This window comes from Musa acuminata, chromosome BXJ1-10, assembly GCF_036884655.1.
Source record: "Musa acuminata AAA Group cultivar baxijiao chromosome BXJ1-10, Cavendish_Baxijiao_AAA, whole genome shotgun sequence".
Taxonomy (NCBI): domain Eukaryota; kingdom Viridiplantae; phylum Streptophyta; class Magnoliopsida; order Zingiberales; family Musaceae; genus Musa; species Musa acuminata.
Window position 1 is genome coordinate 25,362,731 of NC_088336.1, and position 27,085 is coordinate 25,389,815.

General features: G+C 35.7%; 1 protein-coding gene across 3 annotated transcripts; it reads left to right on the forward strand.

Annotated features, from left to right (window-relative positions):
• Positions 1-2,119: 2,119 nt before the first annotated feature.
• LOC135583599 (uncharacterized) lies at positions 2,120-26,984 on the forward strand. 3 transcript variants are annotated; one of them, XM_065087009.1, is made up of 23 exons: positions 2,120-2,313; positions 4,256-4,468; positions 4,940-4,970; positions 5,094-5,287; positions 6,312-6,471; positions 7,250-7,346; positions 9,459-9,628; positions 10,337-10,503; positions 13,496-13,681; positions 13,775-13,864; positions 17,019-17,099; positions 18,576-18,719; positions 21,118-21,200; positions 22,079-22,217; positions 22,368-22,451; positions 23,160-23,321; positions 23,402-23,489; positions 24,151-24,228; positions 25,038-25,104; positions 25,189-25,288; positions 26,187-26,303; positions 26,396-26,452; positions 26,579-26,984. In XM_065087009.1, the coding sequence occupies exons 1-23, from the start codon at positions 2,206-2,208 to the stop codon at positions 26,750-26,752; spliced, it is 2,790 nt and encodes a 929-aa protein (XP_064943081.1). In that variant the 5' UTR covers positions 2,120-2,205; the 3' UTR covers positions 26,753-26,984. The 3 variants fall into 3 exon arrangements, with proteins under 3 accessions (XP_064943081.1, XP_064943083.1, XP_064943084.1); XM_065087011.1 differs by having other exon boundaries at positions 5,106-5,287; XM_065087012.1 differs by lacking the exon at positions 2,120-2,313 and adding an exon at positions 3,629-4,126.
• Positions 26,985-27,085: the final 101 nt, after the last annotated feature.

The window sequence follows — 27,085 nt, forward strand, 5'->3', positions numbered from 1 at the left end:
TAGGTATATTTTCATATAATCTTTTTTGGTTTTCTCCTCGATCGCTTTCTCTTCTTCTCATTTATCATCTTACTCCACTTGTCTTATCTTTTCTCATTCTCTTTTTTTCCGCGCCAAAACACCAATACTTTTCATTATATCTATCGATTCGAGTAGACAAGCGAAATATGTTTGATACCCAAAACGACAATTCTTACTAACGAGTCCGAATAAAACTCTTACATGATATCTCTTTCCCACTTGATATCATTATATCGAATCAAATTTTAATTTTGTCATGGTGAATTAATGATCAAAATTTAGAAATAAAAAATCATCATAAATACATCTTATTGTTTTTAGGAAAAGAGTCGACACTAAATGGGGGGTGAATTAGTGCAACGGTAAAATTACGTTGGTTTAAAAAATCTTCGTACGATAAAATTCAATTTCGCCGGAAGATGCGTAGTGGATGTAAAGCAAGTTAAGAGGTTTGCAGTAAAGTAAATTGTTTAGATATAGAAATACAAACCGACTTTATAATGGTTCGATTGTCGTAATCTATATCTACTCCACCGATTCCTCTTCCGTCGAGGCCACCGGCATCTACTATCAATCTTTCTTTATAGGCAAAGATCAACCTTCTTCTTATAGCTCTTTCTCCTTTTACTGAATTTAGGAGATAACCCTTACACCCCCACTCACTCTTCTCTCAAACTATTATAACACTTAGAACTTTGAAAGAAGTTTCGGATAAGATTACAGAGTTTTTTTCCTTTTTACTCTCAATACTTGTGTAGTTTAACCAGGGATGAGAGGGGTATTTATAGGCCTTAAGTTGATTCAAACTTGGAGCCTAAAAACATCTCATCTTGGGTTTCCTAGGTTCGGACGGTACCACCGCCCGACATAATCTCGAAGACTGTGCCATAACGGTGTCATCTCTTGGGTCACTGTTTGGGCTTTTCATTGGGCCCAACATAGTCCTTACATGGGCCCAACTAGCCCATAATTGGGTTGGCCCAAATCCAATCCCAATTACATACTAACTATGAAATCTAAAGCATACTTAAGCTAAACAAGTCCCTAGGTCTTGGTTTTTTCCAACGAACTTATGACGATCTCCTAGTAATGTTCCAACGGACTCCTGGTAAGCTTCTGGACTTCATGACGATCTTCTTGGTGAGTTCCGATGAGTTTATTCTGGCAAGTTCTTGGACTTCTCAGCTGGTTCCTGCAGAACTTTCAACGAACGTTTGGACTTCCGACGAACTCTCAAACTCCCAACAAAATCGCGTCATTAACTCCGGGACTTCATTTTGCTTCATGTTTTGCTATCGTAGTTAATCATACATATGTAAAATACACTTCAATCTAAACAATTATTACTAAGCATGAATCATATTGTTCGGCATGTCATTGGTTCATCGATGCTTCGTCCGATTCTTTGGCGCATCGTCCTCTCTTGCGACCTATTGCCCAATCGGCCAATTGACTTCGTAACTCCGATATCCTTGGCTTAATATCTACTTTTTTTTTGCCCGAAGCCTTTTGTCGATACATCGACCGATCCTTCGACCCGATGTCCAATCATCTGACATGTTTTCCTCCGGCCTAACATGATTCTTTATACTTTAATTATTTCATCATGATTGAAGCATCCAACGTCATTAAAAATATAAATCAAAGAATAAATATTTATCAATTAGTTTCATCGTTAAAATACGAGATTTGCTACTCTACACGAGAAATCATAAACGAATATTCTAACACTTGGCTGCTCTAAGCATCGAGAAATCCACATGGTAATGATAATAATAATAAAGCTAATCAATGATATTTAGGGTATAAATATAAATTTACATGTTTTAAGAATAATTTATCTCAAAAATTACACAAAATTTAAAGAATTATTCGAAATCCTAAAAGACAATAAATAATCAAAGTTAGCTCCACGTTAGGACTTGTATATCCTTTGAATCATCATTTTGATGGAAATCACTATATGGGACTCAAAATCGCAATTCTATATATATAGGTTGACAGTAAAGAAAGAATATTTCCCAATTCTGTATAATAAAATACTTATATTTAGTTGATCATAGAGCGATATAATTGGCACATGGATTCGTTACGGACATTTCCGTTTCCCAATTCTGCGCTCTTTGTGAACGCAGGGTGGGAAGCGAAGACGGTAGGAAGGACTCGAGGGGTGGAGCGGGGTATATGGAATTCAGGGCTCGCGATTACGAAGCCGAGGAGATCGCGTGCGCTGTCCCCCGGCAACCCGCACCCGACCACCCGCTTGCCCTGCTCGCCTCGCCATCTTCGCAGGTTCGCCCTTGCCTCTTCCCCCCACCCTCTGTCTCTTTTCTTGGATTTAGGTTCACTCTTTTTCTCGGATGCAGGGTTCATGAAAACCAAACCCTATTTCTTGTTTCTTTTCTTGGGTTTAGGGTTCTTGGTCGTCTCACCCAATTCTCTCTCTCTCATGGATTCAGGGTTCATTAGAAGCGCGGTTTCGTCTTCTTCTCCTATACTGGATAATTTTGTAGCCTAGATGGGTGTGATCCTCTGAAATCTAGAATTTAGAGCTGACGATTACTAAGCTGAGGAGATCGAACCCACGCATGAGCTACCCTTCGCCCTGTTTTCTTCATCATCTCCCCAGGAGCTCTATCTTCTGCTTTCTTTCTGTGTCTTTCCTGGATTTAGGGTTCTTCATAAGTAAACCTTGTTTCTTGTTCGCCTATTTGGAGGATTCTTGAGCCCGCGAATGGACTACCCAACTGGTTATATTTGATATTGGAAGTTCTTGAAGATGGCTATACAAAACCAAGGAGATCGCTTGCGGTTTCCCCTCGCATTGCATTGGTCGTCATCTCCTCAGGTTCTTTGCATCTTTCCGTCCTTCGCTTCTTCTGTCTCTTTTCTTGGATTTCGAGTTGCCAAACCCTATTTCTTGTTCTCCTGATGTGAATTTTGAGGCTTACAGTCGGTAACTGTCATGGGTCTGGCGTCACCGGTTAAATTGATGCGCAGGTTCTTGATAGTGTCTCATACGATTCGCCCGTATCTAGTCTAAGGCTGTCTCTCTCACGTTTTGCTCTCCCTTATCCTTCTGTGTCTTCTTTTGGATATATGGTTCGAGATGTTTGTTGTTCACTTGTACTTGGAATATGAGCCCTATGTTTGACGACAGACAGCATTACCTTACTGTTTATGTTTGACAGAGGTTTTTGAAGAGTGCCTTAAGTAGTTTACCTTTCCCCAGTATCTAGCTTGTTTGCGTTCATGAAACACCAAAATTCTGAAATTCGTCGAACATGTTCTGAATCTCCATGTATCTAGAAACATTGTTAGCTGGAGACGATTTCTTCCCTAAACGTTGTCAAATGTCGTAAAGGCTACTGTATACAGTTTTGATCGTTGATAATGAATCATGATGGTATGGTTTTGGAAATTATTTGGTTTTAGAAGATTATTTCATCTGGAGCATGTTACTATTCTTCTAAGTTCATTTACTGTTGAAACTTGGGTTTTAAGATACCAAAAGATTAGGTTGCAATTTGAGACCTTATACATGCACCTACCAATTCAAAAACTAGTTTCACTGTGGATTCATTTCCCACTGGAAATTGGAATGTCAATAGTTTCTGTAAGGAAGGCTTTGACAGCCTTCTAGGTTTGCCAGGCCATATGTGCATGACTTACTAAATTGGAACATATAGTTATTTATTAAATTTGAAGATTTAAGTTACTGTGGCACATTGTGCTTGTTGATATTTGGCATGGAACAAGCTGCCCAAATGTGCTATTTTGAGATTGTCTTGATATGTGTGTTCTAATGAAATGAAAAGGAGAAACAAAAAAAAAGAAGGGAAAGGGAAAAAGGTGAAAAGTACTTGAGCATTTTGTTAGTTTTTTTCTCCATGGGAGTGCAACATATCCTCTAACAAACTCAAGTTCGAATCAGTCGAGGCTTAAATTGTCTAGATAAGGTTGCGATCTAGGAATCCATAAAATTTCCATTCTATGAGCACTTAGTTTGATTCCAGCAAAGTTTGAACTTGGTTTTCAAAACAGACAGTGCAGATAGCATGGACCATTTTCGGATCATCATATGAGCTCAACCAAAAAAAGAGAGGTCAATTTAGTTTGAATTTCCTAGATTCTGACTTTATTTTATTCAGATATGATGTTGTTGGATTTTTGTATGTCAGCATTTTTTTGGAAAGTCCATGTTCTTAACAGGATGTTATTCGGTGCAATCTAGGTTCTTCCTGATTTTGAGGTTTGTTTTGATGATCCACTGAGAGGAAGTGCCACAGATGCATCAGAATCCATTCTGGATCTGGAAGATGGTTGCAGTACCTTGAGAAGTAAGCTCTCAGGAGAAGCCGATAATTTGTTAGAAAAAGAATGGATTTTTCTGAAAAGTTCGTTGATGCAGAAGTTCTCCTGCAGCAATACAATTACTATTTCACCGGTGAGCTTCATGCCATCTTTTTTATTTTCTTTTCATTCTGAATTAATAATTTTTCCTTTTTCTTTTTTGTAAATGGATATGATATTTGGCCACTGAGTATCCAATTAGGAGCAATTTTATTATATGTGACTGTGATACCTATGTTTGCGTTCCAAGGTTTAGAATTTAATGTTTTTCTTTTTTTTTGTTGCAAACTTTAAGAGTACGTAATACTACTGTTTCCATGACAGAAAAATTTATTTTTTATTGATATTTGCTCTATTCCTTTGTGTAATGATAAATGGTTAGTCCTTGCTGGGTAACCCTGTTGTAGGGACATCACTAATCAATATTCATTGGCTGGGTTCAAATTCCTAAACCATTTCCTTAAAAGGAATGGACAAATTGCCACTTCTCTTACTTTTGTTCGGTTGTTGGTGAATAATATGTTCCCTTGATGTTGTAATACGGAATCTAAATTTTTGTTTGCAGACCACGGATGCCATAATGAGGAACAACAAAGGTATCTTGCTGTCACAATTTTGTTATTTGTACAAAGCTATTAAGCAATGAAAAAAAATCCTTAACTATGTGTTTGTCAATGAGTTGATATGAATATCTTGTCTGAAATATCTTAGTTTAATAGGAAAGAATGCAGGATATAAAACGCTGGCAGATATCCACATGGAGGATCTGGATGATCCAGAATCTACTGTGAAAGAGGAGATAAAAGTAATTACACGACAGGAATATGTTTCAAGATTACAAGAACTTAAGGGTGAAATTAATCAGGCATGGATAGCAGAAGATCGCATCAGAGCTTTGAAGTTATCCATCAAGGCATGCATTTTGAAATTTGAATAACTGATTTTGTGTACTGAAATTTAAATTATTTGGTGAAACATTTTACTCATCGTACTCTACATCTGTCCTCATCACAGGCTATCCATTAACTGCATTATCGTTCACTTAGTGTGGTCAAAATTCGTTATGATTAATATCAGAATAAAAGTTGAAACCATTCAGTTTGTGGATTATATATTATAAAATTTTCTAGGAAGTGTTTAATTTATTTTGGTCTTGTAAGTTGTAACTGAATATTATATATATATATATTTGTGTCCATATTATATTTCTATTCATATGTGTGGCATATGCTGAGGATCTGTCATATGCTAGTGGCTTATGTTTTTTTCTCATTGTCTTCTTGTAATAGTGGTGACCCAATGCGATGGGATTTTTGTTGTATAGATGCTGTTTTGTGCTTTTTCATAGGTTTGTTAGTAGAAAGACTTTTTTTCTTCTTGATACAGTAAAAGGAATCATGCATAGTTAATGCTTATTAGAGTGACTAGAAAATAACTTGTGAATTGTTTTTTGTTGAAGATAGTAAGATACTTGCTAATAAATTATGGTTTTTGCTGAAGTTTTCCAGAATTAGTGTGGTTGACATGGTCAGATGATCTATGACTACAGCGAAAATCAAAACTAGCCCATAGAACATATGACATGCTGGTGCATGAATAAATTTTTGAAGTGTGTATTTTTGGTCAGCCTATGGTGAATATGAAGAAGTGGCATAGTGCAATACAACTGGCCACAATGTCCAGGGCATTGTGCAAAGAGAAAAAAGAAGAAGAAAGCAGGTAACATAGTGAAGAGAAATTAGACTAATAGCGAATGAGCTGCTTCCACAAGTCTGTCAGATTTTTTTGTGTAATTGTTCAGGCATAAGATGTGCTAAAAATTAATGTAGAATGAATATAAAGTCTCTAGGATGCTCATTATGCTTACATGGAATTGGGTTCTCTAACATGTTGCATGACACTATGCTTATGTCATAATCCTATTCAACTTCTTGCAGGTGGCCAGGCTTCTAACAGACACTTCTGTTTGCCAATTTTATCCTACATTATTTACATTGGTTGTAGATGTAATGGATATGCTTGGCAATTTGGTATGGGAACGAATTAAGAAGCGAACCGAATATGCTGATGACAGGACACCAGTATGCTCTTTGCCAGGTGAATGTTGACATATTTTTCTTTCTTCAAGTATATATATGTCTTTATGGCTTTTAAGATATGCCAATATCTTAACATTGTCGGCCTTTTCATCCTACTTTTAAGGCCATCTGAAGATTTGGCTGCTATTGTTATAGTGCCATGCAAATCATAGTTGCTAAAATTTTTGTTTGACTAAACTGTCTACATTTATCTAATTAGAGATGTTTTATTTGGAATTTTTCTTAAGCATGGTACTTATATTTGCAGATCATAATATATTGTCATTAACCTCAAATTGGTATGTTGGTGTAATGTTTTATTAACACATCCGAGACTCAATGTGCTTTTTCTCTTTGTATATGATGAGACCATGATGTAAATGCTATTGAAATCTTTATCCCTGACATTAATGTGGAAAAATTGCATTTCTACATGATATATTTTAGTGCAGATGTTTTCTTTTCTTTTCTTCTATTTGTATTTCTTTTTTCTTTGAGAAGAGTTGAAGGCAAATCAGAAATATGGCTAGGTTAGCTTAACTCTTGTTTAGTATTTGACATTTACTTTGGTTGAAGAATCTTTCTATTTATTCTAGCTACTGGATATGTTGTAGCTATTTGAAGTTACAGTTGCAACTTATTTTAAATCAATTTTGGCTTTTTTTTTAATGCATGTAACTGTACGGAGGCCTAAGAATTTTTTTTTCATGAGAAATGTTAAAGATGGCTTAAATTAACAATTTTGATGCTTTTCTACTTATACATAAATTTAAAATTTTAATTATTTGAGTATGCAGAGAACTTTACATCTGATGATATTTGTTCTGAGGCAAAAGAGACTTGTTACAATTGGTTTTGCAAAATTGGTTCAATTCATGAACTTGTTCCGCGTATGTAAGTTTCTTTTACTTTCTCCTTTCCAGTTCTGATTTTTCTTGATTTTATTTACCTTTTGTGGTGTACTTTCGTTTGAATACTCTTTTAATTACTTGGTTAATCAATTCTCATGGTTCTGATATGTACCATAAACGTGCAACGGTGCAAGCACACCTTTTGTTTTGAGTTCATTCTGGAGATCCACCTAGATGCTTGTCAAATTAATTTGCACAATTCAATATGGGACTTTAGTGCCATTCCTAGAGAGCCGAGACACGGGGTGTGACACATCCACTTTTTTACTCACAAGGCTTGCCTTGCCTGATATGACTGTTGTGCTAGTTTGCATGGGTGGCACCTGCTGAGACAGGCTAAGTGTTTTGTCCTATATCATATTGAGCCATGCAATTCCTCTAGTGCATTTTTGGGTCAAAATTTAGCATGTATCGACTTGCATGATCCTGCTGCAAAGGTGTCAGTACTGAATAGCATGTTATTATCAACTATCATGAATTGTGCATTTTGCTCCTTACCATACTGGATATTTTGTCATTATGGGGAGTGTTAGTATGCGCTTTGTATCATTCCAATACACCCTTCAGCAATATGTTTGGTTTTTTATGGTCAGTGGAGGTCCCTTACCATACCATGGCACACATTGATATGATTAATGATTATCCCTGTATTTTATGATAGTTAAACTGAAATATTTAGTTTTAAAACTTTATTTTTTATTTATGTAAAATTCAGTTGGTCTTTTGTATCACATTAATCTCAGTCCTGTGGGTTGTACATGTTAAGTTATTCACACATTTATGCAAAATTATACTTAGGTACCATATGTGCATGGTTCTGCATATTATAAATCAATTAATTGTAGGGTCCCTGGTCAAATGTTTTTATGGGCACTGTTACTCTCTTCGGTCTGGTGCTGAGGTCTTCTTTGAACCTTACACATGCAAGGTGGTTTTTGATACCAAGTTTTTAGGTACCCAATTTAGGGTGTCCATCTGTCATTTTCTCCTTTTTTACATGCGAAGGTTTCTTGTTTCTATTGCTTGTACCCTTCCTATCTAAAGGAGGTGCTATTTATCATCTTATGACATGTCATGGATCAGCCAACCTTCAGCTTGAAGTTGTTACTGGCGATGCTGCCAATATTATGGATGGCGATGGGCTTGGATGGGAAAGCTATGAGGATGATGCTTTGGTGGTAATTGATGATGACTTTAGCATGGAGGAGGCAACAACTGTTGTAGTTGAAACGTGAAAGGCTCATGGGGATTTATGAGAGATGTATCCGGCCTTATATCTTGCGTGTTGTTTCTTCCCTCCTATTTTAGAGTTCTTTCGGTTTTCCTTGGAGTTTCTAACCATTTGCTGGTTGTCCTTTCTTTCCAATACTACCTTTGAAGTCATCATGTAGAGTTATAGGAATGTGATCAACAACCTGAGGGATAGGTGTGCTGATCTTATTTTGGCGTAACACTTCAGTTACAAGATTGCTGGAAACTCGTGTGATGGGGACTGAGCTGTATTGATCATTTGCGCTGTTAGTCACAGTGGAAGTGTTCTTGTCATCCTTGCACGTGCTAAAGCTAGGGTCCTTTTTGTGTTACTAGAGTGGGCAAGTTTTGGTCTATTTCCTTTCCATCTGTGGACAAGCTGGCTATTTAGTAAATCCTTCTCTGGTCATGCTTTGGGTCATTGCTTGCTATGAGATGATGCTATTATTAGACTGAGGGGAGGTAACTAACATGTGTCCTATGTGGCTGTTGCTACGTGACTGAGGTGTCTCCCCCTTCTTTCTTTGTTTTATGTGGCTACCTCCCAAGGGAGCTTAAGCATTTGTGCCAGAATGACCTCTTGGGTTTGTATATTGATTGTAGAAAAAGAATCCTCATTAGGATGGTTGTTCGTGGAGCTGATATTAGCATGAGATTGTAGCATCATGACATGCACGAAATGTTGCATCTCTGGGTCACAGCTGTAAAATGATGCCATTTGGATTTACCTTTTGCTTGTCAGATAACATTTTTATGCAGGCTTTTGTCATGTTTTTGCTGCTGAACTTTTATTTTGTGTGCTTGAGGCAAATGTATGACGTGCATGGCATATTTTTTATATCAGATATTTGGAGCTAGCCATTTTACGGTGTTGGCGTTTTCTAGAAGATAGTTTTGTGTCTATCGTTGAGCGGTTGGTTATGATGATGAGAGGACTGGCTGATCCTCTTGTATCTGCCTATTGTCATCTTTATTTGGCTCACTGTGCAAGATCGTTGTATTTAGGAGATGATGGTAAGAAAGAATTTGCAAATTGTCATTTTTTATCCTTTCTTGTTCACTTCCCTAATTTAATGTGTGTTGTTAGGCTTTTGCCACTTTTTCTTTCGAAAGATCTTTACATTCTTGCCAAGATTACCTTGCTGATCATCCTGAGTCACTGGAGCTTCTCCTTTCAAGAATATAAACTCCAATAAGTTTTTGTTATTGCCATGATGTAATTTGTTCAAGAAGCAATTATGCTACTTTTCTGCTATTTCATAAGTGGACCCACAAGCCAAAAGAAGTTCCTTGTTACTGTTTATATTGTTAATAAACTCTTGCTTGATTTGGAATACAATTTTATCAAGCAGCTTTAGTGGAATGAGCTATTTTGATTATAGTGATTTTTACATATGCATGAGTATTCATGTGCCTACATGTGTAGGCATGCAGTATCTATCTACAAGCATCAATCACATCAATCACATGTTTTCTCCAACATTTTTTTATTACTGAACTTTGATTGGTTATATGATGTTCCAACCTCATTTGATGTATATGTCCAATGATATGACATTGAGATACCGCTAGTGTGTCAGATTTGTCGTGTAAGCTTTTTGTTGTCATACAAAGTAGAAATGCTCTTTGATTTCTGCATCAAGTACTTCCTGCCTTTTTTATATAGAGAGTTCCATAAGAACTTGCTTTAGCATAGTTTTGATACTTATTTCTTCTAAATAGGATATTTGATCATGTCTCTCGGGGACATCTCTATTCTACTGAGACGGGTCCTTTTGGATAAAGAAACAGTTGGACACCATTCCTGCAAGAATAAATATTTTCTTATAAGTTTAATAAAACCTGCCATTGACTGGATTGTGAAGTGTATATTTACCGAAGGTTATCAGGTTTGCACATTTAATTTTTTTTAATTATTTGAACTATTTTGTATGCTGCACATTCATGATCAGTATCACCCTTGATGATAACCTATCCAAATTTTTGAAGATACCTATTCCATTGCGGTTCTCATTGCATTATGTTTTGTTTGTGATATGTTCCTTGGTGAGATAAATCTGAATGCCTTTGTGTTTTACCTGAGTTTTTCTATGTTGTGATAGGAGAAAAAACAGAACAAAGGCTCTGCTTCCCTTTTTGTGCGCTATAGCTGAAGATTTTTAATAATGTGTATTGTCTAGATTCTAGAAGTTGTAGATCAAACCCTATAAGATAATTTCTGGCTCATGTAGAAGTATATTGCGAAGTGCCCTGCTTAGTAGGCTGCAGCATCAGATGAGTCTGAACTGGAACAGTTGGAACAGGAACTTTTCTGCTGCGTCTTCTCAGAATATAAAATATCCATGCTAGGTCTTGTTGAGGATCTGATCTGCAACCAACAACTCTCCCATTGTGCATATTGCACACTAGTCTCAAGCACATGCCATGCATGTGTGAGATGATAAGAAGCATTTAAAGCGAAAGAGAGAGAGAGAGGCAAACACTAATTGTCAGAAGCAATATTCTAGGCCATTTTGAACTAGCAGAAATTAAAACCATCAATACCAAAAGAAATGATTTTAGATGCATTCTGAAATTCAACAAATGCTCATAAAGGCTTTAGAAGTTGATCCTTTATAAATGCTGCATCCAACACCTCATATTTTCTGTCACCTTGTAAGCAATCTCCCTAGTTTTTTAATCAACAAGTTGAACTTGTTGAATGTATGATCCAGGTCAATAGGTGCAGCTATCTATCATATTTAGAATTAATCACGTCATATTGAGAATTATAATCCTGATCATTAATGCTTTTCTGTTATGCTTCTTACCTCTAGTTATTGCTTGATATAAGATCATTTAAAATATACTTCTTTTTATAAACTTGGTTGCATCCATTGTTACCAGCAATTTCCTACCCAGATCAGTCCAGGTTATTCTTCCTAATTTATATTATTTTGTCTCTGAAATCAATTGTATAATCATAAACCAATTATATAGACAATACCTGTTTATATTCTTGTTCTCGATTCATGTAAGAAAATTTTCAAAATAACAAAAACATTAAATACTATATAAAAAAAGTTTATTTTTTCGATCTTCAATTGTTGTATTGATCATGATGTAAATTTATTCTGTACTAAGACCTGATTATCTTATACCATGTGGCAAGCAACTTAAAGAAAGTGATTCCATAATCAATATGTACCATGCCCCAGAATAACAAACTAACTAATCCTATCATATGATGATTTCATGTGGTAGGTCCTGTGTCGATACTTGAACCATGTTAGGAAGGTCGATCCTAACATGGTGTTTGTTGGATTCATGGTCCAGATGCACGATCCTATGTTGATGTGTCCTGTATATGCCTCAGTGACAAGCATGGTCAGACCATCATTATTGGACTACCTCAGGAAGAAGAGGCTGAACTCACCCTATTTGAAAAAATCAGCACCAGCAGATATGCTGCAGTCTTTTGCAGCAGTTGCAATCATTGGACATTTGCAGTTGGAAAGAAATGTGTGGGTGTGTGTTGGTTGGGGCGCAGCGGAAGAAAGATGGCAAGGAATTTTTTTAATGAATAGAAGGATATCTATCGTGCTTCATCTGCTCCCCACTGCAGGTGTGTCTGTGTGAGAGTGAGAGAGAGAGAGAGAGAGAATAGACTAGTCCTGAGCAAAGCATTGTTGATTATGCTCTCTTCGGGTAGTCACTTCATTCTTAAAATGCAACCATTTTAGAAGTGGCTATTTAGAATATATTAGAGAAACAAAGGTTTTTGAAGATCCAACTCCATATTGCAAGTTATAAATGATATTCTAGCGTTGGTGGCTGTATTATTACATATGATGGCTATTGTGGATCTGGACTTTTCTTTAAAAATAAATCTAATTGTGTATTTATATTTGTAGATTGAGGTTATAATCCATGGGTTTTGATTATAACCCGGAAACCTGGTTCATAACAACATGGATTGATTGGGAAGCTGTACAGTTGTGGATTAAAAGGGAGACCAGTAATCTTGTTGAAATTTGAAGAGTAATGCATCTCTTCTTGTAAGATCAGAGTTCGCATCGAGGACCGATTCTTCTTTTGTATAAGATTGGAAGTTCTATAACTTTGGATACTTTACATGAAACCAACTAAGCAGCCAACGGGACTGGCTGCTCGCTCTTCATCCCCTTTGGGTTTTTTCCAAGAAACATAGTTAGTTTTCCTTCGTCAAGACACTTATTTAATGAAATATAGCCCATAATAAACTAGCTCTCTTGTCACTATCATGAAAGGTCATCTTTGATATAGCTTTCTACCAAGCAATGATCTTAAGTACTTTTTATGCCTTTTCAGATTCATAATTTATGCAGGTGAGATATACCATTGTGGGCTGTAAATTTGGCAGGTTATGTTGTTTTAAGCTTTAACTTCCAACATGAAATTGTGTCCCTGCTTATTACCTAATGGCCGTTGGATCACATTATATTGGGGAGTCATTGGGGAATTTTGCTTATCTGATCTAGTATATATATATTTTTAAGTTAGTCATTATATTGGAGTATGTTTCTGTCCAAATCAGATGTATTTTTCAACTAATAATATGGATTTGATAAAGCTTACTATCATATTTTAATGCTAAAACTGGCTACTGATGTGATTTTGGCTTATGCTGTTTGTTTTTGTGTTATCCTTTTGTTTGGTTGATTGAACTTGTGTAGAATAATTTTCTAGTGGACAAACTTTTTAATTGATAAGGATTTACATCGAATGACAGGGCCATCCTAGATTTATTATTTGAAATGCCTACTTTCAAGTGTTCACTACTAATTCCATAAATGATATTTTATTATGGTTCAAATAATTATCGTGGATCTAGTGACCTTATATCAGTTTCTTGAAAACTAGAATGCCAGTAATATACTTGTGGAGTTTGGTGTGGGAAGCAATCTATCAGTTTCAACCAGGAAGTTCTCATGTGTCTCCGTAGTTCTTCATTATCTCCTTAAACATCTTCCAGCTGATGTTACCAGCAACAATGCAGTGGAAATTATAGATTTTATTGAACAAAACAAAGATATGTCAGTTGAATCTGTACGTCAGCTATGAACTGTGAGCTGTATGTAAATATTTTTCTTCATGTTTTGTCTTTGCCACTTGGTCATTTTATCTACTGTCCTATTGCAGCATTTGGATTATAGGCTCCTTGGACACAAACTCTACGAGTGCCAACACTCACTCAGTTCTGTTTGTGCTGTAATGAGAAGAATTATGCAGGTAGTTTAGGTCATTTCAGTTGCTCATTGCATATTTCTTGTTTCTGTTGGATTCTCTTGCTTATACATAATGCATAAGGACAGTATGTAGATTACTCTGCTGTAATGCAGTCAGCTTCTTTCATTATGCTGAATTTAGAAAGCCAGTCCACTAGGTTTAACCGTTTTTATGCAGCTCTTTTTTGAACGTGGTGAACATCTCTCCACCTTTTCTCAGTTATTTAAAGCTAACAAAAAGAACAGTTACCCAAGTTAATATTTTGTTCTTCAGTATCTGTGTGTTTTCGCAGTCAATTTACTGAGTTTTTGATTCTCTATGTTGATCTATAAATTATGAACAAAAATGATATATATATTTTTCACTCTTATGGTTAAATGTTCTTTACGTTGAGCCATATGCATTCCTTTTTTTCTAATTTCTTATCATTTCTTTTACCACACACACACACACACACACAAATATATATATATACTATTGATTCCTTTTCTTTCCTTTTGAATGAGTTTTAGCTTTTTGTGTACTTCTGGTTGTTGCATATTTGTGTGAATAATTTCTGCATTTTGGTTTGCATGATCTACAGGTTGAGGCTTAAGTTACTGTAATTAGTTCATATGAACTTAGCTTTGGTTGTCTTGTGATTCTTTTGCTATTTTTGTTTTTAACTTGAAACTTATCATTCTTTTAAGTTTTAACTTCAACTTATCATCATCTCCACCAAGGTTTGTGGTTTGCAATATCACCTGGTACAATATGGTATGAGCAGTATTCATCAATCTGACATGTTACCGGTACATGGACCAATGTAAAGTGGGCAGTATGCTGACCTGTACCGCTCGGTACATCTGGTACAGCATTGATACTGCCCATTGCAGGCTGATAGCTCTGTACTGAGTAGTCTCCATTTATTTGTTTTTCAACCTGTTTAGTTTTTTTTTTTTAAACTCAATACGTACCAGTCTGAGCCCTGATTGGTGCAGTATCGGTTCATGAAACCAGTGATTGCAAAAGGCGCTCGGGCGCTCGCCTAGGCGCTCGGGCGAGGCGAGGCGAGGCCCGAGCGCCTCGCTAATGTCCCAGGCGGCGCGCTTCAAACAGGCGCTCGCCCGAGCCCAGGCGCTGGGCGCTCGCCCGAGCCCAGGCGCTGGGCGCTTCAGGCGAGCGCCTGGGTAAACCAAGGCGACCGAACCAGAATTTTAGGTCTGGTTCGGTCCTGGTTCGGTTGTTAGTTGGTTCAATCGAACCAACTAAACCGATAAAACCCCAACCCTAACCCTAACCCTAACCCTAACCCAACACTAACCTGCTGCCGCTGCCGCTCTCGATCCCGATCCCGATCTCGTCGCTCGCTGCCGCTGCTCCCGCTGTCGCTGCTCGCGCCTCTCGCGAGCCCTCCCGCGAGCCTTCCCGCTGCTCGCGCCTCTCGCGAGCCCTCCCGCTGCTCGCGCCTCCCGCGAGCCCTTTCGCTGCTCGCGTCTCCTGCGAGCCCTCTCGCGAGCCTTCCCGCTGCTCGCGCCTCCCTCGAGCCCTCCCGTTGCTCGCGCCTCCCGCGAGCCCTCTCGCCTCCTGCGAGCCCTCCCGCGAGCCTCCCCGCTGCTCGCGCCTCCCTCGAGGCCTCCCGCTGCTCGCGCCTTCCGCTCCCTTTCCCTTTCTCGCCGCCGCTCGCTGCTGCTGCCGCTGCCGCTGCCGCCGCTCGCTGCTGCTGCCGCTGCCGCTGCCGCCGCTCGCTGCTGCTGCCGCTGCTTCCTCGTTTCTCCATCAGGCTCAGTATACTCTTAATATTAAGTTTATTTGAATTTTGAAATGATTAATTTTATGTTAATAGATTAATAATATATTATTTTGATTTTAATGTTGTTAATTTTTATTTATTTGAAATTATTGTTATAATTATATTATATATTTTTATAATTTAGATAATTTTAAATAATTATATTATATATTTTTATAATTATATTATATATTTTTATAATTTAGCGCCTCGCTTCGCTCGGGCGAGCGCCTAGCGCCTCGGGCGTTTGTGGACCTTGGCGCCTTTTGACGCCTAGTGCTTTTTAAATCACTGCATGAAACTGCAAACCTTGCTTTCCACATAATTCATGATCTATGGGCAAAACCGATTGGTCATTAGTTTCATTTTCCTATGACTTTGGATTACCATATGATACCAACCATACTATGCAATCACAAAACAGGCTCGGAGTGTTTGTATCCACTTAGTGTTGTGACTTCAATTAAAATGCTAAGAGTTGTATGGGTTGAAGTAAAAGCCATGATGCTGATCCAAGTTTATAGTTTCCTGTAGCTATATGCATGGTTTGCCTTGCATATGTTGGCTTGTGTGAGCCTGTACTTCAATTAGAATTGTGATCTTTCACATCACTTGACTAGGAATAAATGATGCAGTTTCTGTTATCTTATTGCATGCGGTACTTAAAAAACGATTTCTTATTTGTCTTGTGTATGTGTTTCAGAACTGTCCTGAACTGACCCAACCCTTCCCAGCAGGCAGCAGCCTGGCATCGCTTCCCTGGTGCTTTGTCTGCACTGATATGCCATCATCTTTATCATTCTCTATTGGGAACTTTCAAATACATATGCCTTGACAATGGCACCTGAGCTGAATAGGTTGACCCTGAGTGAGTAGTGGAGGCTCTCTTGCTTTCTACATTATTACAAAAATCAATAGTCCAACCAACCACCTAGCTTGCTCTTTAAGTGCTCACCTTTTTGTCTTTTGTCTACTTTTAATATCTAGACTAATTCAATTTGCTATTGGTATCAATGAGAAACCTGCAATATTTACAACTATGGGGAGCCACTTCATTTTTCTTTTGAGATACCATTTCAAGACCAATAACTTGTGTCATTTTCTTCAGTCTCTTTGGGGGAATGATTATATTTGAGAGTTTCATATTAAATTAATATTCTGTCACTTATTCTGCACTAGTTCTGGGGGCTGCAATGCAGGTAGCACTTGCATACTCTTAAATGTTCCTATGGGAAATTTATAATCTGAAATTGTGACCAAAATTATTTGGAGGAGTCACTTGTTTTTTTGCCTGATACTTGATTTCAGTATCTTGTATATTGATTTTGTAGATTTTTTCTCTTTGTTCGCCAACATGCATCTATTTTGTCTTTTTACTAAATTCAGGTACTTGGTCAATACGATAATCTAAATGAGTATTTGATAATAGCAGATGCTTATCTAGACATCATCCTTCTGTATTCAATGGTAAGTCTTTTAATCTCTTTTCTTTGGCAATATATTTCTTTTATGATGTTTGTCAGTACAATAATTTTAATGAGCACATGGTAAGTCATTAATGTCTTTTTCATGAACAATATATATATATATATATATATATATATATATATATATATATATATATATATATATATATATATATATATTATGCTCAGATGAAGGTTTGGGCCATAGGTTACAACATTTTCTCTGACTTTTGTATATCTTCTGATGTTGGGACAAATAAAGTTAAAATGATTATGGATATGAGACATACATTAGCATCTATAAAGTTATAATATTGACTGCCAAACTATATTTTTTTCTCATAGGAAAAATGGAAACTTGACTTTTGTTGTTTTGACCTAACTTTTGTGGCTATTGTATTTATACAGAATGTTCCTTAAGGAAGTATCTTTAAATAAGACATCCAAGTAAAAAGGTTGCAACATCTTTTTCTGATTCGTACATCTTCTGATGTTGAGAGTCTTGAGACAATTAAGGTTAAAACTTAAAACCATTATAGATATGAGACATGCATTAGCATCTATATAGTTGTAGATATGCAGAACTAAATTGGTTTTATAATAGGAAAATGAAAACTCAACTTTTGTTGTTCTGGCCTAGCTTTTGTGGTTTTTACATTTAAACAAAATATTCCTTTTAGGAAGCATCTTTAAATAAGATGTTAAAGCCAAAGGGGTACTCAACTTGTTTCTTTCCTACATGAGATGTTAAAGCCAAAGGGGTACTCAAGATGTTAAAGTTTTCAAACGTCAAGCATATATTGTTATCTTTTGTTATAGATTTAAGAACCAATTAATATTCAACTCTTCTACATATCCGCAATGCTAGTTACATGAACTGCATGTATCATAAGATCTGGATTGATGTCTTGGAGGTCCATGTGAATGAAGTTATATTGTTCTTATCAATAACTTACGATGTGAAAGGGTTTATATCTTGCTTGTGTGTGCAGCATAAGTTTTCAGTTGCAAAAAGACTGCCTTTGATAGGTATGCATCTGATATATATATATATATATATATATATATATATATACATATACATATATATATATATATATATGTATATATATACATATATATATATATATGTATATATATACATATATATATATATAGACACACACATGCATACATACATACATACATACATATATAAATAAATAAATAAATAAATATATATATATATATATATATATATATATATCTGTGTGTGTCTTGCAACTCAATTAAGATATAATTATCTGTGTGTTTGCAGTTATCTACTGTTATGTGATGTGGGGTAACATAAGTGTTTAAGTAAAATTGTTCATCTTGTAAGGTAGATGAATATTGTTATATTACTGTCATTGGAAAAATATATTGTTGTTACTTTCTCTAATTTTCCAATCTATTGATTTTGTTATTTGACTAATACGTAATATTTTTGATATACCAGGAGAACTATCTAGGAATCATATTGGATGGAATCTTAAAGCGAGCTCATGCGAATCAGGTTGATCAAATTGAAATGGAAAATCTGCAGTCCATTCTTGTCAAGATTATCGATCACTTTGATAGATTGGAAGTTGTGCTTGCTATGGTAACAAGCCATTTGAAGCTATATTCCTAAATTTTGCTTCTTTCTGAATTTAGACATTGCTGGTCCTCCTAGGAGTCATGAAGTCATTTTTGGTTCATTGTCGATGTCATTCTGCTTAATAATGTGGATATCTTGTTGACATCATGGTGTCAATCCAGATCAACTGTAGTCTTCTCGCTGCACTTCTAGATGAGTTAGGAAAGGAGAGGGCTGATTAAGCTCTTTCATAAAGTTCTACTAAATAATAAGTTTAGATTCTAGATTTTGCTTTGATATTTGGATTAGTTATTATTATTATTTTTAGTTGTACGCCTTTGAAGCCCATCCATTTGGTTATATGTTTAAAGTGTAAGTTGGATAAATTGTTTAGCTATCAGGTGCCATGCTTGCAGAGTTGTAATGGTCTCTTTTGTTGGAATTTGAGGATAATGGAATTGTCCAAAAGGGATAGTTCTCTCCTAAAAGACCAGATTGGAGAGTGATTATTAGTGGCTGTAAGATCTTGAGGTTTTCTTCGATGATATTATAACTTGGGACAACATCATATACTGATAGACTCAAAATTTGGTTGGTAACCAAATTTAGCCTCCTTTATCCTCTATTTCTTTTCCATTTATTAGATATTTTGGCATATTTTCTAATTCAGATCAAATTATCTCCCGGTATATATTGCAAGTGGTCAATGAGCTTTTTATAGTAGTTTGGCATCAAGTTCTCAAAAGTTGTGCATACCTCCTTTTTCCTTCCCTGAATAACTTGGCATCCATCAATGTCTCCTTGATCAAGTCAATGCCATCTTTATTAGGAAAATTTTAAAATGAAAAGAGTTATTATTGATCTGGTCTCTTGACATTGGGCCATGTCAGGAGGCTGTTGGTGTGAGCCAACTCGAATAGGTCCTACTTGATATAACCTGTTTTAGAATTGTAAGGCACTTCCACAGATTGCACCTACTTTGTGTTGGTGGCTTGATCTTCAGCTGACTTTTTATTGTATACGTATGTCTCCTCCATCTCATTTAATGGGAATTTCAACACTGAAGATTAATTGTTATTTGTTACCATTGGCATATGCTGCTTAATATGTTAGCACATATTGGCAAGATCAAGTATCAAGATGCTACAGCATGTCTTACCTAGAGCACAGTGGAATGTGGTATGTCATTGGTACAACTGTACAGGTAAATATGAATGTGATCCAAATTGATAATAATCCAGTATAAGATGGTATAGGTCTGGTGCAAGTGCATATGCTATTCAACTAGCCAAACTCAAACCCAACCGGACTTGTAGTTCGATGACTTGATCCATGTGCAAATCTGGTAGACAACGATCTATAGGTCGTAATCTATTGTGTATGGCTTATTCAGCAGAGTTCTATAATATGATGAAATATGTGCAAAATCGAGAATACACTAGACCAGTAGTTGATTCTTTCAAATGCACCATTCTAGCTTCTTTGCCAATTAGATGGTGTTATATGCCATCTTCTAATAGTCCAAGTCTTCTTAATCATATTTTGGTATTTCCAGATTTTGAGTTTAGATAGTAGAGTCTCCTTGATGGAGATAGAGAAAGGAATGCAAGAAGCAAATGGCCAATGATCTCAAGTGAATTAAAGCTTAAGAGGTTGTGGGTGCTTCATCCCAATCTTTACTTGAATGTAAGTTGAAGCTTGATATTTGAACACTGACAGTATGATCATCATCAACATCAGCGAAATCCTTTGTTCGGTATCCTGATGAATGTTGGGCTTGTAAATACCTATACCAACCATACTTGAGTTTTTTTAGAATTTAATATATACTAGATGATGAGATCAAGAAGGTCGGAACTAACTGTGTTGGCAACAACCGTGGTAAAGGCCTAGAAGATAGTTGATTGGGCTGGTGAGTGTTAATTAGACTTTACATGTGTCTATAAGTATAGGAATAACATTCATGAAAGATAACCTCTTAATTCGAGCTGATACTGAATGAAAATCATCGAGTACTTTCAATAGGTTTAACGTAATGGCACTTCAGGAGTCCTATATTGAGAGGGTATGATAATCTCATTATTGTAGGTCCTTTGCATTAACAACAATGATCATTATGCGGCTTTAATTTCTAATGTCACATCTTCATATCACATATTTCTTTTGATGTATAATAACTATTTTTAATACACTGCCAAATTCACCTTAGATACCTGTTTTGTCTATATATACTTTTTTGACATGGAGAATGACCTGTGTGGCAGTGTCTTGCTAAAGAAGACATTTTTGTAAATTCTTAACCTACTTTTGTTTATGTGATGACTAATTTAAATAGTGTATGCTATTTGTAAATGAACACTAGCTTGGTGATAGCAATGCCTTTTTTTTAGAGATCGACTTATCTGTTTCACTTATTTTGTAGGAACATTTCACGGCAATTCTTGACTTCCTATCTGGAAGCTCACGGAACACAGTTTACATGAATATACTTCATAAGGCTACTAGGTAAATCATTTTTAGTTGCTTTAACTCGAATTATTTTGTTTGTAAATGGTCTATTGTGAAGTGACTCCCAATGGTCAAGCTAACTAACAATAATTTTATGTTCTCTTATATATTTCAGAATTGCAAATCACAAGGTCGTAAGTAATGAACTTTTTTTTTGGCTAAATCTATGAAGTAAAGTGTCAAAGTTCTGCTGTTTAAATCGTTTCTTGTACCATGTTATTATTTCATGTGTAATCTATGCTTTGGAGTTTAGGTAGTTTCAGACTTTCAGTCTGAACAACTGAGCTTGTTTCATGCACAATTGGCCATAGTTTCTTTATTAACTAGACAGGTTTTTGGCAATCATGGTTTTTATTCAGTTTTATTTTAATCTTAAACCAACTGTAATTACTGTATGTTTGATTTCTATAGTTTAGTTAATAACTTTGTTTAGTTTTTATTCAAAGGATGCTTTTGTATTCATATTCTTATAAATTGATAGAGCAGACCTCTGTATTTTTAGACTCTAATTGACAAAGCTAAATGCTTTAGTCTAATGTGTTAACATGCTGAACAAGAGTCAAAAATCACTTGCCACTGTTTTGTGTCCTTAAGTTATGCATACTGAACCATGCATATTTATGTGAAACCATTTGCAGTGGTGTTAATCTGAATAATAATTCCTGTGAAAATTAGAGTTTCTCATATAAATTCACCAAGTAAAACAATTCAATTTTGTCATTGTTGCCAATACTTAAGTTTGGGCACCTTTGGTATTCACCATAAATTTGATTTTATGTTGTCTTGCTGCAAGTCTCAAAAATGCAAATGTTGCAATATAAAATTCTTTGTCATAATCAAACATATTTACGGTCATTTTTAATGATATTATGCAGAGCTGGTCATATTGGGGATCCCACAAGAGTACAATTTCTTTTTGAAGTATCTCAAGTCCTTCATGAGAGCATCGATCCATCAAATATGAATGATGAGAGTAAGCATAAAGCAGATTTGATATCTAGATTTGTTGGTATGGTAAGTATACTTGATTTGGAGTTCGAAAATAACTGGAAACAAGAAAAATTAGCTCCTATGCATATTTTGTAGTGCTTATTGACAATAATTTAAATAATTTCTTATTCACAAAAAGGTCATTTACTGGATGTTTAATAGGTCTTCTTGTAGGTCAACTTTGGAGCTGAATGGGAACAGCATTTATCATTTTTAGGTGAATCTCGTGCAGCTTTTGGTAGCATTGATGAACTTAAGGTTAGTCTGTCCGGTGAACATGATAGTACTTTCTAGCTTTCTTTTTCTGTTTTTTTGGTATATGCTTCTTCATCGAACTGTATGCTTAATGAATGTGATTTTTGCCCCTTTCTCAGAAAGTTATAATCCCCCAACCATTGATTTAGCTCCTACAGCTTTTACACCCGTAAATTCTCTCCTGGGTTGTCAATGCCAATAATGCACAGAGCTAAAATAACTCTAGAAAATCATCTTTTTTTGCTGCTTCTTACAGATAAAAAGCAATATATAACCCTTCATGACTACAAAGGATCATGTGTTCTGATCATGTAACGTTTGAGCAGAATTACTTCCTGCTTACAGAACGTTTGAGCAGAATTACATGGTACAGCCATATGATGAAATAGAAATATATCTCTTATTGCCAGGCTTAGTTTGTGGGATTCTTAAAACTTTTTCTTAGTTTAAAAGTAAGCAATATTCTGCTGTAGTCACTTAAAAAAAAGCAAAGGATGGCCTTGTTTTGGAGCTATCCTCTTTTTTCTTTTCTGTATGATCTGGTCTAGCAATATGTTGTGCTTTTGGGTTTTTTTTGCTTAAATTGTTATTGACACAAATTCTTGTATCTCTGTGATCAGAACTTTTATTTACTATGCAATAGATATGGTTTGTCAAACTATTCACTTCTAAGCTATGTTACAAGTTTTCTTACAGTCATCTTCTTTGTAGTATGTTCTTATACATTCAAGCAACAATCTAGCCATCAAATCTATCAGAGACAAAAAGAAGTTTCTTGGATTTCTCAAGTCTTGCCTGGCTTTCAGTGAAGTAACAATCCCATCCATTTCTGACAGCATTCAGCGTATGAATCTTTACCTTGAGACTGCTGAGGTGATATCCAGTTTAGTAAATTTGTTGATGACTTTATGTTTTCTAAGCACTAAATGATTATTTATTTCCTGCGGTTGCAGATTGCATTATTTGGAGGCTTGATCTCCCATTCAGAGGGACTTGTTACTTCAGCAATCAGTTGCTTGGAATGCTTAAACATGACAACAGGTATAGATACTGCAGCTGACATATTTCTCCTTGGATGCAAAAGATAGAGATACATAGCAATCTCACTTTATTATGGAACTGAAGTATTACAAAGAGATTACAGGAAATGACAAAAGATAGTGTCCCACAAATAGGGCTTGAGATATTAGAGAATCAAAGGTGGACAAATACTAGCAGCAAGATTAACCATTACCATCTCTAGAAGGCAAAAAAAAAAAAAAAGCTCAATGCTGATTTCCATAGTATCTTCAGACTCATATGCATGTATAAATAAACAATTGATTAAATATATATACACACATATACATGTAAGGTTTGTCATTTCGGGTATTGGACTCGTCTCGGAAATTTATCAGTATGGTATGTACCGGTGTACCGACACATGGTTTGTCAGGGCAAGCCACATCTCAATGGTGAGTCAGACTGATATGTACGACTCATACCCGTATTGACTCGGGCTCGGGCAGTACAGAAAAACCTATATATATATATATATATATATATATATATATATATATATATATATATATATACATATATATAACAACCAATGCTGTCTTGTTTTTATCTTTGTTTATTTACCCTTTTCAGTCTTTTATATTTTAATTTATTTTGTGTTTCTCCATCTAATCTGTACTGTTTCTTCTGCTTTGCTTTGAAGGTTCTCACTCATCAAATGATGTAGATCATATTTCCTCATTGACTTCTAAATTATGCAGTCTGTTACTTATGATACCAGGTATTGTTCAAACTAATTCATTGTACTGCCTTTATTAATTTCTTCTGCCTTGTTTCTCATGAAGTCATTCATGTGACTGCAGTAATTAAGTTTTCTTTTTGAGAAAATGTACGAATAGTCTTCAACTTATTTTATTATATGAAATAATTAGAAAAGAGAAGAAAGTGGAGAGACAAAATAATAGGGGACAATGAGAAACAAAACAACAAATTCTATCCTAAGAGAAATGGATAGGAAAAAGAAAGCAACCAATCTTATAATGAAATTGATTGTTTAAATTCCAACTTGATTCATTTTGCATGAATTTGAAGGGGAGAAGTCTTCTCGATAAATTATGTCTGCTCATGTATCTCTGTATCTTATATGTTTATCGGTTCATTGTCCGTTCCAAGGTTTTGGCTTCAGATGGGTAAACATAATTTGGATTGGCTTAACTCACTCAGAAACTACTTTTGATGTGTGTGATCTAAGAGAAGTCTTCTCTTCCAAGAGAGCTTCTGTTTGTTACTGCATTTGACACCCTGACAAGATTGACTTAACGAATATTGATTTTCTTGAATATCTTATGACCATCGTTTTAGGAATTCTGCTGATGGAAAAGCATGTCTTAGGTTTAAATTCTATGGTCTTGAGGTTGTTTTAAACTTTTAATCCTCTATTTTTTTAAGTGTATTGGGAGATTATGGAGTTGCAAGTGCATATATCATGTAGTACTGTAATTATCTAGCTGTATGTTGTTAACAAGCTACCTATAAATCCACAAGAAACTTTTTTTTCTTTCTCAATTTCTGTTTCCTTATTTGGTTCAGGTAACCATGAAGAAGGGTCTGTGTGTTTGATACGAAATCTCATAACAACTCTACAAGGTCACTCTTTGTAAGTCTTCTGTAATAAATCTGGCATACTATTTAATATGCTGATGGCTAAGTTTAATTGTGTATATCATGTTGACTATCGTAGGGCATCATCAAAAATTAAAGTGCAGGTATTCTGTGCGATCATATCTCTATCAGCAGGTCTATCTCAGAAAAAGTTTTTGTACCATGCAAAGAACATGGAGGTATGTTCTGCTACAATGGAATTTATAGTGTACTTATCCAGACTCATCACAACACAATGGATCTGATATTGATACCAGCAGATCCGGCCTGTATCAATCTATAATAACACATGGGACAGGACTGGTGCTCAGTACCATAACAATGATAACCAGTAAAATGACCTTGTATGCAACCAATATTTGAATCGAAGTCAATTCAAAATAGTTGGGGCATTGGTTGTATCATTGGAGGAATCCTGCAGTGTGAACTGCACATACTCTCGTTTAACCATAATAGAGAAAAAAGGACCATCTTCCATAGTGAGCATCATTAATGGCGAGGGTTGAAAGAGATGTGTAGGTTAGGGAAATTATTAATTAACAATTTGCATTTTGACCTTCTATTTTCTGATTTTCTTTCTAGATGCTTTTATTTATTTGATATCTCAAATGTCATCAACAATGCATTATGGGTCTTCTTTTGTGATCAAAATATAGTAAGCATCATCAAAAGTGAGGATTGAAAGAGACGTGCAGAGAGGGAAAACTATTATCAAACAAGTTTGCATTAACCTTCTATTTTCTGTTTTTATTTCTAGATGCTATTGTCTTATTTGATATCTCAAATGTCATCAACAATGTGTTGTGTCTACTTTGTCGATCATAATATGTAGATTTATTGTTTGAATACTGAAAGCAGATGTAATGGGTGTGATTTTTTTTGCCAACTTTGTTTTTATATACTTCCGTTACACAATCTCAAGAAAATGGAAATAATTTGAATGAAAAAGATTTTGGTCCCTGTTTCTGTTTTCTCTTAAAATTTCTTCCAATTGACAAACATTGGAAAAGAAAGTTCTGCTACTCCAAATTTTGCAAGTGCCTTCATCGATCAAGTTATAAGTAACGATCTGTGCAGGTTATAAGTAACGATCAACTGTATTTTGGGGATCCGTCCTTTGATGAAGAGCTTTCATCTATCGCCAGTCTAGTTCTTCAGATCCTAGAAGATGTTATTAAACAGGAGATGCACTTGGTAAGCTCTTTGTAAACACTCTAATTCTCAATCATTGTAAAACATATCGGCGTTCTCATGTCATAGGCACACTTGTTGTTTGCTTGTACAAGGTGACACGAGGCAGATTGGCTCTGGATGCTTGCAACTGCCTTCTTGTATCATTCAAAGTATGTGCCTGAATGTCTTTCTTTTTCTTTTCTCTGGGTTTAGGTTATTTGCTCAACTCATAGTTACCAGTTGTGAGAACGTAAATGCTAGTGATGATATACTACTCTCTCTTGATGATCTTGCAGACAAGTCATGAACTCTCTCTAAAATGCTCCAGCCTGATTGATATTGCCGAGTCATGCTTGCATCCGAAGGAGAAGTATCTACGATCGACTGTTAGCTTGATGGACAGGCTCTCCTCAAATCTCGGGGACCAAGTTGCACCTTCATTAGAATTGACATTGGTTGTGCAACGCTAAGAATAAAATCAATTGGCTTTATGGGGTTTTAATATATCTTTATTTACGTGAGTTGCTGTGATTTGTAGCGAGTTAACAAGAAGATTAGAACATTTTTTTTTTGTTTTCCTGTCAATATTCATTTGTCCATTCTCTACAACACTATGAAATGTACAAAAAGAAAATTAGTTTGCATATATTGTTGAAGTAATCACATTATTATTCTAAATAAAATACTGATGAAGCTTTGCCATCTCATGGTCTGCTAGCCTGGGCTGAATCTCTCCGTGCAAGTGGATATGCTAGTGGAGAAAATTGGGAGAAGCAAAAAAGGAAAGGAAAAAAAATTAATTT